Below are 15,813 nucleotides of genomic sequence, written 5' to 3'. Positions count from 1 at the left end.
TTAAATGATTTGTGCCGTTTTTGCGTGTTTTTATTCATTCATGCTTTTTTTTTTGTTTTCGTTCGTATTTGTAAATGTTTTGTTATATTACTAGATTTGTACCTTAATTTCTTATGTCGAATAAACGTATTGTTTCGTATGCTTATAATTACATACACTGTACAGTGGACTCTAATTATATTGCCATGGTTGGGGCTGTAGGGGAGTAAAATGGCAATGAGTTCAGAGCCCCCCCCCCCCCATGCTAACAAGGGGAGGCTCAGACCTGTGCCCCTCCGATTTCAATGTGCTTGTGCAGGGTTGTAGGTACACATGTATGGAAAGCATTGCTAGAACATTAGCCTCATATGGCCATTCATTTTTGAGAAAAGTGGGTTGAATGTTGGAAAAATCTGTCTGGCCGTTGAGTATCAGTGAGCGCTACTATTTCTCAACAGCACGGTTGGCGGAACGGCAATAGAGCACGGGAATCCCACTTTTTTGACCTCCGTTGGTGTCCTGGCGGTCTCATAATTTTGTTTTCGCACAAACAAAAATATTCACTACTCTAACGCTTGCCTGATGATTCCTACCACTGCATACATAATACATACTAGACAAAATAAGCGACCCATCTGGAGCCTAATATATTCCCGTCCTCTACAGATGACTATGTACTATGTACATATTATCGATTGAGAATCCGTCATTACCTTTGCATACACGTAATATGATACAGTATAGGCGCTAAATATTTCATGTCTGGACGCTGTCAGATACACCGTATGCATCTTACTTAATGGTACACTGCTTGAATATATTACGGCTATAAGTGTTGAACGTTTATAGACAAAGTATGTGGTCATTTCTCAGGAACGAGCTTATGCAACGGAAGTGATCAGCACGGTCTAGAAATAACCGGGAACGTAAGTTCTTATATGTATGAATATTGGATTGGCACGGATTATAAAGAATATTCATAAAGTTATCCCATCGAACGAAAAGACGATCCATCATCAGCGTTTTCAAGTTCGAAGCGTCCATCAGTACAGAAGGATAGTGTAAGTTCGATTTAAATGAAAATTAGAAGATATACAGAGAAAAGGTAAGCTAGCACAGTAAATGCAAGGAACATTACTTTTACATACACGAAATAACAAAGGCACGAATCACTTTTCATTCTACAAACTAATCACTTTACCTGTATACAGAATATTCGAAAATGAAAATACAATTTTTAGGTATTTCAAAATTTTCCGTGAAAGATACCCAGTCAGCTAAACTTGCACAGCCAGCTTTTGCCCTATGCCTGTTATAATGCTTTCTAACCAGAATGGCTACAGATTTAATACAGGATCAGCTAGAAACAATCTATGCGCAGATTGGCGACATATCCTGCAACATAGCCTAGGTTATAAATTGACCTACGTTGAGTTGCCTAGCTTGGGTTGCGTTGCAGGATCTGCTGCCAATCTGCACGTAAATGGTTATGTGGGCAAATAGTGAGGCATGGTTCGTGGCACTACTTTAAAAAGAGGCGATTCACGTGGAGAAATAAACTAAAAACATAATTGTCATTTTTGAAATACAAAAAGTAGACATAGGCAAATGCATATAAGATGATACATTTTTTCCAACTTTGAATATTTTCTTCCACATTTTTAAACGACCAGTCTTGACCACCAGTTCGTCGGTATTCGTGGGTGCGTATGTGTGTCTATGGAATACTATACATTTGTATTACATGTATACATATATATGTATATTAATTTTTAAATGCGCCAAAAAACCGTACCTGTATTAATAAAAGAAATTTATATTGTCAATATGAATTGAATACAAGAAATTTAAATTCTGGGCTAGAATTTAATAAATCTACTGAATACAAGAAATTTATATTAAAAACTTCGTAACTACAAAAAAATATATGTCTCTTAATAGTTAAAAAAATTCAATAAAAAATTCTTTGAATCCTATTACATGTATACATATGTATATATGTATATTAATTTTTAAATGCCCCAAAAAACCGCCAAAGTACCTACATCTTGCTTTTGGTTTCGTTTGGTGGAAACCGAATACCCGGTGTATCTTCCACTTTTTTTTTTATTAAATATTTAGCGTATCTAGCGTGTTAAAACAAAGAATTCTACTTCGAATGACCAAAAACAGTACTGACTCCGTATGTTACATGGGATAGTTGACCCAATTCGACTGCTTTTTTTCACCATCAGATTGCGTGACATAAATGAGTAAATCTCCAATACTTTAATGTAAACTTTTTATTTATAAACAATTTATAATTTAAATCTTAGAATATTCATTTGTTTTAAATAATTAAAATTTTTGCTGTCCCTATATTTTTATTTAAAATACATATAAGGATACGATGCAGTTATTGCCTCGCATACACCTCCCGTGTATCATGAGCATTTCAAAACACTTCGATATAACGATCCGAAATGAAAAATAGAATGTACTTAATATTAATCTTGCATACTGTAACAGTAAATAAATAAATATTGAATTGAAACAACAGTATTTTGTTTTTCTTGATCTAATGTATAAACAAAAGTGGATTAAAGCATAAAACATACATTTTTCGTAACTAAAATTCAATGAATTGTACAATTCAGTAATTTTGAAAATGGTGTAAGTGAGTAAGTCCATGCGTAATCCTGCAAAATGATATTGGTTTAGTTAATTCTCAAAAAAGGTATTTGTACAATGAATTTACATCTACTTACACATATAGAGACGTGGACAAACTCGCTAATACTTAGACCTTATCAGGATTTTTCAATCAATTGAAAACCGCAAACACTTCAATATCTCCAAGCAAAGAAAAATGGACGTACACCACTTTCAAAATAAACGGTCCGTTTATGTTACCTTTCCTCTATTAAATGAGAAATAAAACGCAAACTGAAGAATTTCACTCGTCTTCGTCGAGAACGTCAATGGCGGCCGATCCTGTAATGTCCAACAACTGTTTCGACGTGAAGGTGGCGATGATCTTTTGTGGTCCAGACTTCTGCGGGACCAGTTGATGCTCCACGTAGACGTCCTCTTCCGGCCCGACGTCCCTGAACATCAATGTTTTGTTCTTCGAGAGCCCCGGCCCGGCGTAATTGAATTTACACTCTGTCAGAATCCTCCTCAACGGATTCTTGAAACTGAGGGTGATCGTGGACGGTTTTCCTACCATGGGTTCGTTGTCAATCTGAAAAATAACGCGCGCACAGTTCAGTATTATTTGGCTATCGTGTATATTATGTGATCAATCATCGCTCAATTCGATTTTCTTGAAAACGAAGCCACGGACGAAACAATTTTATGTTTAAACTTTTTTTAAAATTTTTTTCACGTATAATCAGAATCACCCCATTGTCGGTTGTATTATGATTTCTGATCCACTCTGCATCTGGACATCAGAATATTAAGGGGTTCACTATCTTTGGAAAAAATGCTCCGTATGAGTCGGCTTATTTTTTATCTCGATTTACCAGAAAAAGCTTGATTATAATCGATGAATCCATAGCTGTGAGTCACACTAGGGATAAACTGATCCAAGTAAATACAAGTAAATAATCGATACTTCCGATTCGATACCGAGTATTTTTAGTATCGATACGGTTAGTATCGAGGAAACGTACTTATATCGAATGGAGCGTGTAATCGATATGAAAGCAAATAATTGTGAAGGTGGTTGTCGTCCAGTTATATTACTTTGTTAACAAATGTTCATTAACAAAATATGACTTCGTTAATAAATATTTATAAATTAAATATATCTTCGTTAAAATCAGAGAAGGGCAAATTCATTATACATATAGATAAAGAGTTTCGAAGAACGAATAAAAGATAAAAAAAGTGACTCGTCATTTTTAATCGTTTAAACATGGAAATTCTAATTTTTATAACAAATAATACGTCTTCCTGAATGAGTCGACATTTGGCAAAAAATTGTTTAATAACATTTAACTGTTTAAAGCTTAGGATGACGCCCTTAGATATTGCAGCTTATCACTACGTATTATTCGAATAAAATTCTGCTCAATTCTGATTAAAATATATTATATTAATAAACAAAGAACTCTCTATTAATTTTCCTTCAATACAAGTAGGTATCAATCCTTTTGATGCAATATTAAGTAGACAGCGATACTTTTTTTCGATACAAGTTATGAGTAAAAGTATCGATACCTTGATGGTATCGGTTTATCCCTAGCTGTGACCTCTCCTTGTAAGACAAAAATCAAGAATGAAGCAATTGCTTTTGTGGCTTGGTTTTCAAGGCATTACTTGCTGAAAATATGGGAAAAATACGCGTGAAATATGTCTGGTGTAATGGGTTAAACGCGACACAAACGATTTCCAGTTGATCACACAGGCTCGATCGGTGATCCAGTGAAATTAATGAATGAAATCAAATGAAATAAATTAAACCAAAACGTGAAACAGTTAAACAGCACGCCTTACAAGTAGAATAACCCGTCGCATCAGACATATCCCAGATAGCACCGTATATCCTAATGACGTTCGTTTCATGTCCAGTTTATATCCGAATGTCCTACGTCCATTTTGGACATCCCTAGGACGTTCGTAAGACTTAAATTTACAAAAGTCCCAAAAGTCCTACGGATGTTCTCAAGACTTAAATTTTAGATTGTTTCGTTTAGTATTTTTGCCAATGTCATTCCGTGCAAGGTGATGGAACCCCATGAACAAGGTGTCAGTCTTTAAAGAATCAATAGAGAAGTGTAACGACACTAGTGCTTTTGTGCGAAAACCTTAAGAAAGTTGAAAAAACAAGTTTTTTCTTAAACTGTCTCTAACCAACACCGAATTAGAGTTTTGCTGTGAAAATAGAAATAAACACAATGTTTTTGGAGATCATAATCCTCAGACCTATTCTTATAAGAATAGAAATTTAACCTTCTATTTATTAACAGGAATTAACTACATTTAATTTCTACTAAGTGCGGAAATCGCAGGAAAGTTAATCTTTTATTTCTTAAACAACTTCCAAACTAATTTGATTAACAAATGTTCCTCTGAAATTATATGACTTTAAGTGTATTTTATAAACACGAAAAACTATTTACACCACCTAATATTTAAGTGTCTTTATAAAGTTGTAAGTGGGGGAGGGATGCCTCTGTAATTATAAATACAAGAATAGAATTGAAAGAGAAAGTTATTTCGTTTACCACGTGTAGGAATAATTAGATAATAAATAAATCGAATTATTTAAACGCATAAAAACTTCAGTCTAGTAATTCGAGAAGAAAATGATTGGAAACTGTAAATTCGTAATTGTAAAACAATTGTAAAATTGTAATTACGAAATAAGATTCCTAAATTTCTATTTATTTTAATTGATTGCTTGCCTTGATCAGGATAGTAGGCTTCAAGACCTGGAAGTCGTCTTCATCGGCCCATGTCTGCCTGGTTTCCTTGACGGTGGCAATGCAGTACAGCTTCATAATACAATACTCTACGAGCTTATCCAAATAATCGTCCACTGTGACTACGAGTCTTAACTGTTCGGCTAAACAAACGAAATAAATGTGATTAAAATATCGCTGTTCGCAGACGTATTACAAACTATACCACGTAAGAAGGAAGAAATATCTAGTCCTGCCATAAATTTCGTTACAAATATATTGGGTGACTGTATAGAAAAAGTAGAAAATATTGTCATCTGTCCTTAACTAATCAGGATTTATTGATATGTTGCAATAACGAAAAACACTTAAGGGTCTTATTCGAAATCACCACCCTTCGCTTCGATACAAGCTTGTAAACGACGCTGAGCACCTATCATGGCAGACACGGTTTCTAACGATATTTTCCTAGTTACTTTTATCAACATTCTGCCGTGGACGATTTATGCTCAGTTTCCGATTACTATAAGTCAGTCTTATCCGACTCTTCGATATTGTCCGCACATTATGACTTTCTAATGACGAAAAATCCTTGGTGGTGCTTCTATTTAACCCTCCGAGCACGGAAACATGGTCACCGGTCCCTATGTCATTTCTGACCCCACACTGATATTCTGCTACTACACAGTAGTACACAGCGACGGCAAGGCTCAAACTCGAGGCCCTCAGCGACACTATACTAACACAGTACCAGTATGGCTCGAACTCGAGCCACCGTCACCATGTATGCAATGTAATGATTGGCTGGTTCCGCATTACATTTGGATTTTCGTGGTTCTTATTACACTAATTATAATAAAAATCTCGTGAATTATAAAACAAATTATATTTATTAGTCAATACTTGTGCGGCGTCTTAACCCAGTCATTCGCATGTAAACAAACATCGGTCATTATGCGATTTACACGATATATTGCTTGACCGTGCAAATTGTTGTATCGCTGCAGAAGGATTGTATTCTCAATGAAATAAAACATGTTTCTCAAAAGTTGCGTGTGTTTTGTTATTTTTAATAAACGTTCGGTTATTTTTTGGGACAGAGCATGTTTACACACACTTTGCTCCGAAAGTAAATTCGTAAACTTACTGGCGTGCGGTTGAAGGACAAAATCGCCAGAAGCTCTCTTCACCAAGTTCGCCTTGACTCCAGTATAGTAGACACTTCCAGCGGACAATATTGCCTGAATGGTACGTGGCTGGTCCGATTTATTCTTCATGTGTACCGTCACAGCGAACGGCTGGCCGATGTTCACGCGCTCAAGATCTTCGAGATCGAATTCGACGTCCTCTTTGCCCGGAGAGGGTAAAGAGTAAAACCTTTTCGCCATTTCGGTGCTGCGTACCGCTCTGTACAGTGTCAAACGTTCTGCTTCCGTTCCTAGATATGAACAGAACAACGTGTTAGACGGTATATGTATTAGCCTGCGGCGTTGATTTGGTAAATGTAAATATTTACTATAAATATTTACTGTTATATATATACCGAACTGCCACATGATATCATTCCGAGTTGTAAAATATCATAAATTAAATACAAAGTAGTCAGATCAACACGGATCGTGTGTCGTCGGTCAGCTGAACTCTACGTGACTGTGCCATCTACTCGTACCCGACCGATTGTTCCGTTTTTAATAAAATATTCCTGGTATGGAAACAACACCAATATCGTAGCAAATATGAGGAGTTAAGCGTAAATAATGGATTTTAAATTTCATTTACCACTATCTAACTTGTAGTATCAAGAATTAATTAATAATTTTTTACGTCATTTATCCTTCAACATGCCCACCATCGTTACAAATACACGTTTCTATTCTGTTTGAAAATTCTCTTTCGACACTTTTCAACATCTTGTCCGTTATTCTTTCGCATGCGACTATAATCCTGTTTCGTAAATCATCTTAAAATCTTACTAATTTTTCACTTCCTACTACAGGGAATGATATCATGTGGCAGTTCATTGTATTCGTCTCAACAAACACTATCATAATATAAATAAAAAAATACAGGGTTCCATTTAACAAAATTAACTTGACTTTGATATCTCCTCCACTACTACACTTACAGAAAAATTATTTATACCGCGTAATGTCCCCCTTTATACCAAACAACTTTTGTACGAACATTTTTTTGATAACTTTAATTCTTCGTGAGATATTCTACCGTTTCCAGTTAAATGAAACACCCTGTAGAATAACCTCCTATCCGGTTATAGTACCCGTTCCGACCCACCCAGTATAATAATACATATGTATATAGTCGACCTTAGATTTCTGTGTTGCGGACCTACACGAAACGTTTGTCCATTGTCTAACAATTCTTAAAACATCGGACTCGAGTCGTAGGCTTAAATAAAGTTGGTCAACGAAAATATTTACCTTCCTTCGCCTTGTACAGCGACGTTATATCTTCTCTGTCTCTGTCGCCATTGGGATCGAAGATCCAAGGTGCTTTCGTTAGAATCATGCGACCAATGCTATTTGAGAGGAAAAACAGACTTTTTGAATTTTGCTTGGTAAGATTTTGATTTGAACGATAAATACAAGACGTTATCAGTTTACAAGATCAGTTTACAATTATGCAATCCAAAATGGCGTATGTCCCAGGTGTTTTTGCATAAATATTTTGTTATTACACGCGTGAAGATTATGTAAATTAAGTGATGCCGTGGCTCACGATACCGTCAAGGTGACGATTACCTATGCGACAATGAATTCAGAATGAATCTATGACTCAGAAAGAAAATAAAAAACGTCTGTGAATGCGGTGTTTATTTTACAATTGACATTTTTTACGCGGATTGCAATGACTTCGCGCAGTAACGTCGTTAATGCATTTTATAATAATTAAAATCTGCGGAAATGTAACGAAACATTTTCTAGAATACCTGATCGCTGTTAAATTTATAAGGTATCTATCACTTACTTTTTAAATTATCATGTCATGTTAAGTGTTTAAAATGATGTCTCTCCATGGATATGTATTGTCTAAAACTCTAAAAGAATAACACATAAACTCGAAGTGAAAGGTCACTTCAAGGTCATGTCATTAACATCTCCGAATACGTTTTAATGTCAGCTGTGTGAGTCAAGTGACCTTGAAAACTCCGAAAAGAATGACCTTGGCACGAAAACATTCGTTGCGGCGTGTTCGTCATACGACACCATGCAAATTGCATACAACATATCTTTTTTACATAGGGTGTCCCAAAATTGTTATAAGTTCTTGAACGGGGTGATTCCTGGGGTGATTTGAAACAACTTTTTCCTTAGCAAAAAAGTTCTTCAAGGCTTTGTTACCGAGATTTTAACGAAAAATCCCGGCCAATCAGAGTTAACACCAAAGTATTCAGAGTGTTCACAAAATATATACATTTATAAATATTAATATACATCTATATTACTTCTACTTACTATAGTTATGATATTTATGTATTCCTTATGCATAATTAGTTAAAAATACTGTGTATTAGTATGGTTTTATGTAAGAAATAACGTTAATTATAACACTGAGCACAAAACTATATTCTTGAAAATAGAAATCCCGAATCCGCTATGAGCGGTGTTGCCACGTTGTTCAGCACGGCTAGTACTAGAGTCGGCTGTGACTCACGCTATCGCAGGAGCTCAGTCGACAGACCCACGCTCTGATTGGTCGGGGTTCTCTGTTAATATCTCGTTAACAAAGCCTCGGTGAACTTTATCGCTAAGGAGACAGTTGTTTCAAATCAGCCCAAAAGTCACCCCTTTCAAGGACTTACACCTATTTCGGGACACCCTGTATAATCACAACCGAAGGAGATATTAAGTGGCTACTTTTAGGTGGACCACTCTGTATATGTCGTAACTTTCCATCCATCCTGTAGAATACTTACTGGTATTTATTACAGTCGATTTTCGAGTAACCTAGCTCGCTCTCAGGATCCTCTTTCCATCTCATAAGGTCGGCGTTCACCGAAGCCACCATGAAGGTTACATCGTAATTATATCCAACGCCTCCTTGCCGAATAGCCTCAACGGAGGCTGGTCCACACTGGTAGACACCCTCGGACGGTTCCTGCGGGGTCGAATCGATCGCCTGCCAACCCCCGTATCCCTTGGGCAAATCCGGCCTAGCCATCCAGACATCGTTCCAGACGTGATAGTTCCAGATCGAATCCTCGCCCTCGATATTATTCGGATCGTACTCGAGCTCCTCGTTGTCCTTGTCGTAGTAACGGTCCACCGAGAGCGAGGCGTTCGCGTCGTGGGCCGAGACCAGGTTCGACACCACCCTGGACGGTATACCGAGGGCACGGCAGATGGTGGTTACCGTTCCGGCGAATACCCAGCATTGTCCGTAGTTCACCGATTCCCCGGTCTCTAAGAATTGCTCGAGAATCGGCACACTTCCGGTCCACGAAGCGGGCGCTGTGCCATCCTCGTATTGGCCGTCCCAGCGTCCCGTGATCACACCCTTGTCGTCGTTCGAATTTGTCTGAAAAAATACGATGAATTCCGGAGCGTTAACCTATGGTGAGCGGGTTACACTTAACACATTGTCGACGGAAGACCAGTGGCGTAACTAGGATTTTTGTCTGAGGGAGGCCAGGTCCCCTGACAATAAAAAAAATAGTCCGATTTATGTCGGGTTTGGACTTATTTTCATCAGGAGAATCTCCTACATTTATTCATAACATTTTTAAGGAAATACACTGAAAGGAGTAAAAGTTTAAATTTTTATTCATGGGTGATTCATTCCGTGTGTTACACTGTAACCCGAGGTCCCGAGGGTCGGTTGCCGGCGGCCAGATAACATCTCTACGCTGTCACCTCATAAGACTGTCATTTCGGCCCGCTTGACCAGTCGAGCCGAGCCGGTGAATCGAAAGCTTCCGATACGGCTCGAGCTGCTCGGCTCGACTACCCATCACTAGCCGCAGCGCCGTAGGTCGTAGAATGCGACGCTCTGTACACCCACGAGCAAATTCGGCTTCCGCTAGGGGAAAAAGTGACGTAAGAGAAGGGTCTTCTACCACTTAGTAAATTTATTCCAGGTACTAAAATAAATGTTAAATCGAATGTTAATTTGGCATAAATTTCAGTAATTCCAAATACCAAGTGGTACAAGCATGGTAGGAGGCCATTTCCCAACACTACTTTTTCCCCTAGTGGAAGCCGAGTTTGCTCGCGAGTATACACCCATGAGCAAACTCGGCTTCCACTAGGGAAAAAAGCGGCGTAGAATAAAAGTTTCCTACCACTTGGTAAATTTATTCCAGATACTGAAATTAATGTTAAATCAAATGTTAATTTGCCATAAATTTCAGTAATTCCAAATACCAAGGGAAGGAGCATAGTAGGAGGCCCTTCAGTTACGTCGCTTTTTCCCCGAGCGGAAGCCGAGTTTGCTCACGGGTCTACCTAGCGGACGAGACAGCTTGGGCCGCGTAGTGGGGGTACCCCCGGAGTGGGGCACCAACTCCGGGAGCAGAAGTTATGCAGCTCTGTCTTAAAACTAGGCTGTGGATTTCATGCATTTATAGTAGAAACGGGTGTATGTGAAATGCAATAGAAGACAAACCTTCCATCAAGTTTAATATTTTTCTCATTTTATTCTTAACGCAATAAACTCCTATGAAGGAAAAAAATTATTTTGTTTTTAATTCTGCCTCTGTAAATTACTGTATAAAATGTTATTTTGCATAAAACTCCGCAGTCTACTTATTACTTTTAGAAAGAAATAGTAATGTTTAAAACGTATGTTTCTCATAAAGCATTTCCTCAGGAATTGATTGGTGATACGTATACTTTCATGGAAAGTTCTATGTTTTTCATAATGGTTAATTAAACAAAATAAGAATTGGAAAAATTGAACTTTCCTTATATTTTATACCAATTTTTTTGCAATACAATGAAATGAAACAAGTCGTGCTGGATTTGACAGTTAAAATGATATACCATAGTAAAAAAAAAATAGTTACAGTTAAATAAAATATAAATAAATATTTTTCTATGGTACTCTATAATCGGATATTTTTAAAGTGGTATAAAAGGGAAAATCAATGATTTATGTATACAAAATGTTTTAATTCGGAATATTATTTGAACCAGGGCATAAACAATTAATTTTTAATCTAATTTAATATATTGGTGCATTGTATATATGTATACATAGTTCTGATCTATGGTTGTAGCGGATTCGTTTAAAACAAGTTTGCAAGAAAGTAATTGTTTATAATGCATAAAATGTAGATAACTGGAGACATTAGTTAGGACGTAAACCCTTACGAGGATTTTGACTGTTCACGCGATTAACATATTTGTACTGAACTTACGATTCTTGATATAGCTCGACACATCTTGACAGGATCACCTCTAGAAACAGCCTTAATACCAGACCTCTCCAACAACAACTGACAGGCGGGAAGTACGGAAGCATCGAATTGACCGAAAACCCATTCTCTGCCACGGGAACTTCCCCATGGACCAACCCAAATTTTCCCCACGTCGGTCAGCACGTATTCATCCAGCAACTGCTCATCCTCCATAAACACGAGGTCCTCTGTTGATAGTATCAACGTTAAGTCAATCTGTTTTGATAAATATACTATAATATTTTTCAATCTAACGTTAATGTATCGTAACCAGACCTGGACAAATTTGATTTGAAATGAAAATAGGATAATAATTATTTGAAATAATTTATTGCGGAATATTATTTTCAATACTGTTATTTGAAAATAAAAATATTATCGATTCTTTTGAAATGATAGCAATTTCAAATAATTAATTATTTTGTTATTTTTGTATTCCAAATTTGACAAGAAATAATATTCTAAATAATATGCAACAAAAGGATTTTATGTTAAGAAATCTTTACAGCAATTTGCTTTAAGCAGAATCCGCCTTTCGAAAAGAGATTTTTGCTTGGATCCATCTAATATTGTCGCGAAAGAAAATAATCGTTCCATTCAAGTAAAAGATAGAAGCGGGGTGTTACTCTTCAGAAAAATGTGAAGAAATCAAACTCACAATCAGACCTGATACAATTTCGAGGAACAATTTCACAATTATTTCTAAGAATTATTTCAAATGATTAAAATATTGTTGTTTCAGACGTGATCACAGGTATGGAAATAATTATGAAAGAAAACAACATGTTATTTAAAATAATACTTCAAATATCATCCGAGAAGTACCCAGGCCTGCTCGTAACCTTCATACAGGGTGTCCTACTTGCAATGCAGATCTAAATTACATTCCAGTGAAAGTTCGAAAAAATTACTAACAGGAGTTTATCTGGGTTGAGGACGTGCATTTGTCGATGATAAAAAAACCCACGGTCATCTTAAATGTCATGGCAATGTTATCAGACGAAGGATGTTTTCTCGTTCGATACGTTTCTGCATATAATTCATTCCGTTTAGCTTCACCATAAATAAATAAATACCATATTTATTTTTTCTTCTTGGCTATAAGAAAGTGTGATCTTTCAGAATGTTCGAATCGTACTGTTCCATGAATTGATAACATCTTAATGATTAATGTAACAAACTTCGACAACGAGGACCACTAACAAAGAACCAAGACAAACAAGAGAAACAGGTAACACACGAGGAATGAATATTGGTATCAATTAATTTTAGACAAGTATTGAGAAATACTTGAAAAATACTTTTAAATTAGCAGATGGATAACCATAAAACCAGCACAAGCTAACACCTGATTTGCGTACTCATAATTTGTTACAAATTTAAATTAATCTTATCGACACTTTTGACAAATTTTTGAGTTTAATAAATAGCAAGTGCACAATGAATACACACAACGAAGTGATTATTCCCAAGAAACATTGACGTAACTAGAATTTTTTTCTGGGGGGTCCCCTCACTTTCACCCATAACACTCCCCATCAGGCACCTGTACGTATTTTATACCACGTACGTGGGTTGCACAAAATAAAGTTAGACATTTTGCAATAATTATTGACATGTTTATTTAACAGTAAAACTAAGATTAGAAGAATATAAACATAATTCTTTCAAATAAAAGAAATTTAAGATTGATTAAAATCAAGAGTATATTATATGCAGATACCTATAATTAAAATGTATCTTATATAAGCTGCAATTTGCTACTTTCTTTCTGCAAAAATATTTTTCACATTCTCGAGCGCTAGTTCCCTTAATTGTATCCGATCCCTCAATTGGTGTTGCAGGATTATTAGTTAAGTAGAATGTAAAAATTAAACAGCTTAATTCCAATATAATTTTACTTAATACTTTAACGTAATGAGGATAGTATTGTATTTTTTGTACTTAGTTGCGTTGCGTATTGCATGTCGACTCAAGTATTCATTTTTTTTAACATAAATTTTATCAACCAACAAATGTTTTTCTTACATATTTCAATCATTTCTGGACGGGGGGGCCGTCCATATTCTGGGGGGGGGGCAGGCCCACCCTGGCCCCTATCTAATTACGCCAATGCCAAGAATCTGACAGAATGGTGCAACAGAATATTTACAAGTGTTCGGGAACCGTTTGCGAACTGTGCACGAACATGTTACCAGCAGTGTTCACGAACATTGTTTGCGAACAGTGTTTGTGAACTATTCGCTGGTGAGTACGCACCTTTACATTGTATGCTTGGCTGGTTCCAAGATGGATCCTCCTAGTGGTGGTACTATTAAATGTTTTATTGTATTTGGGATAATAGTTCTTATTGGCTCACCCTGTATATTACGTTTACAAGTTGTACGCTGATCTCACCTTTCAACCACGGATTAAACAACAGGTAGATATCGTTCTCGTAATTGTAAGTATTCGGCGGTTTCTTTCTGCCCAGAGTGGTGGTCTCCACGTTCAATTGCCAGACGCCAACGGGGCTGTCGATTGGGCTCCTCACTTCCACGGACAAGTCCTCGCCGCTGACGCCGATCATACGTACACCCCATGCCTCCAGATCCGTCAAATAGCTGTCCCTGTTCGTAACAGTGTTGACACCTCTAGTGCCACGGAGGATATTCGGGTTCGGTCCGAAACTGAACAGCAACCTGACGATGTCCGTCTCGTCCACGTACTCCCGGTTGAATCTGACAGCTACATTGAAAGCCTGACCCCTCCTGAGGACTGGTGTCGGTGGGTCCAGATGCACCAGCTCGTAATTGAACGTGCGATGGGCTTTCGCGTTCTCTTTCTCGTAGAGGTACACTGCTTCGACGACCAGCGGTTCTTCCGATGACATTTTGATAGATGATGCGGATACTTTAATGTAATTCAATTATTAGATTAATCGTTGAAAGAATTTATTTATTGTGCGGACCAGTAGTATTACAATATCTACCGATCGGAGGATAGTTCAAAATTCATATTTTTGTATATGTTACAGTTACAGTAAAAGTGTTGATTCGGTAAATGTATACATTTCCCTGATAACCAGAGTTATAGGTTGCCAGTAGATTGCCAGCAAATAGGTAGTAACGAAATTTCTCTAAAAAACCATAGCCATATGTTTCTGCATCTGGCTTGGGTTTTGCAGGCATTGCTTGCTGACAGAATCGTAAAGCAGATTGGCAGCAAGTCTTGCAACATAACCTGTTGTCCGATTGTAATATTATTGTAATAAATATTTGTAATTAACCATCAATTTCGTTTTATATTTTGGAAAATATAAGTAAATGTAATCTAAAGAACATGTACTAAATATTACTTCTATTGTGATATTTAATTCTTTTTCCATTTCATTGATAAGAATAGAATTCATTTTACTAAAAAAAAAATATATTCTGCATATAACTGAATTCATATGGTATTGGATCTTATTATATACTCCTAAACGATCGTACTTGTACTTTGGAAAATGTTAACAGATTTTAAATGCTAGTTATAGGTATATAAAATTGTAAATATTGTAAAATGGTAAATGAATTATTAATAATAAAATAAAATTATTGTGAAAATTATTCATTTCCCTAAAATCAATAATAAAAAGAATTTCTAAAGAAATCATTTAAATGTCTATAAATGCGCGTCTATATAAAATTTAAATGGTTGAAGCTGCACAAACTCTCTTCCATTTTTTTCCCTAATGGGACAACAGATTATATTGCAAAACTTGCTGCCCATGCTGCTGCGTATCTGCGCAGTTGTTTATAGTAGATATTTGTATATCGATAGAAAATTTGATGACGGGAAAATTCAATTTGAAGCTTCCTTTATGATAATTACAATGGAAGGTATAATAAATTGATGGAAAAAGTTCTTAACATATTTGTATTAACAGACGATCGTGTCGAGTTTTTGTTCAGTAGTTCGTAAGTAATGTTTTTCCATTTCCAAAGTCGAGGCGTACCACAGTTTGTAATTGAGCTCGAAATCACCACAGTTTAGTCTTTTGAAACT

General features: G+C 36.5%; 1 protein-coding gene across 1 annotated transcript; it reads right to left on the bottom strand.

Annotated features, from left to right (window-relative positions):
• Positions 1–2,843: 2,843 nt before the first annotated feature.
• On the bottom strand, positions 2,844–14,656 carry LOC107193784 (hemocyte protein-glutamine gamma-glutamyltransferase-like). The gene is made up of 7 exons (XM_015583289.1): positions 14,182–14,656; positions 11,746–11,972; positions 9,304–9,905; positions 7,808–7,905; positions 6,517–6,807; positions 5,373–5,533; positions 2,844–3,202 (listed from the first exon to the last, which is right to left on the bottom strand). The coding sequence occupies exons 1-7, from the start codon at positions 14,654–14,656 to the stop codon at positions 2,915–2,917; spliced, it is 2,142 nt and encodes a 713-aa protein (XP_015438775.1). The 3' UTR covers positions 2,844–2,914.
• Between the last annotated feature and the right edge of the window lie 1,157 nt (positions 14,657–15,813).

The sequence above is a fragment of the Dufourea novaeangliae genome, unplaced genomic scaffold (assembly GCF_001272555.1).
Source record: "Dufourea novaeangliae isolate 0120121106 unplaced genomic scaffold, ASM127255v1 scaffold24, whole genome shotgun sequence".
NCBI lineage: Eukaryota > Metazoa > Arthropoda > Insecta > Hymenoptera > Halictidae > Dufourea > Dufourea novaeangliae.
Note: the sequence above shows the minus strand (reverse complement) of the source record. Positions and strands in the feature narration are given on the sequence as shown.

Bases quoted from the DNA above. Each gene is read 5' to 3' on its own strand.
- LOC107193784 (XM_015583289.1), bottom strand. From the start codon at position 14,656: ATGTCATCGGAAGAACCGCTGGTCGTCGAAGCAGTGTACCTCTACGAG. The intron at 7,906-9,303 runs GTAAGTATTCTA...CCTCTCAAATAG, and splicing joins ATCGACTGTAATAAATACCA to CATTGGTCGCATGATTCTAA. The intron at 6,808-7,807 runs GTAAATATTTTC...GTTCATATCTAG, and splicing joins GCTGTACAAGGCGAAGGAAG to GAACGGAAGCAGAACGTTTG.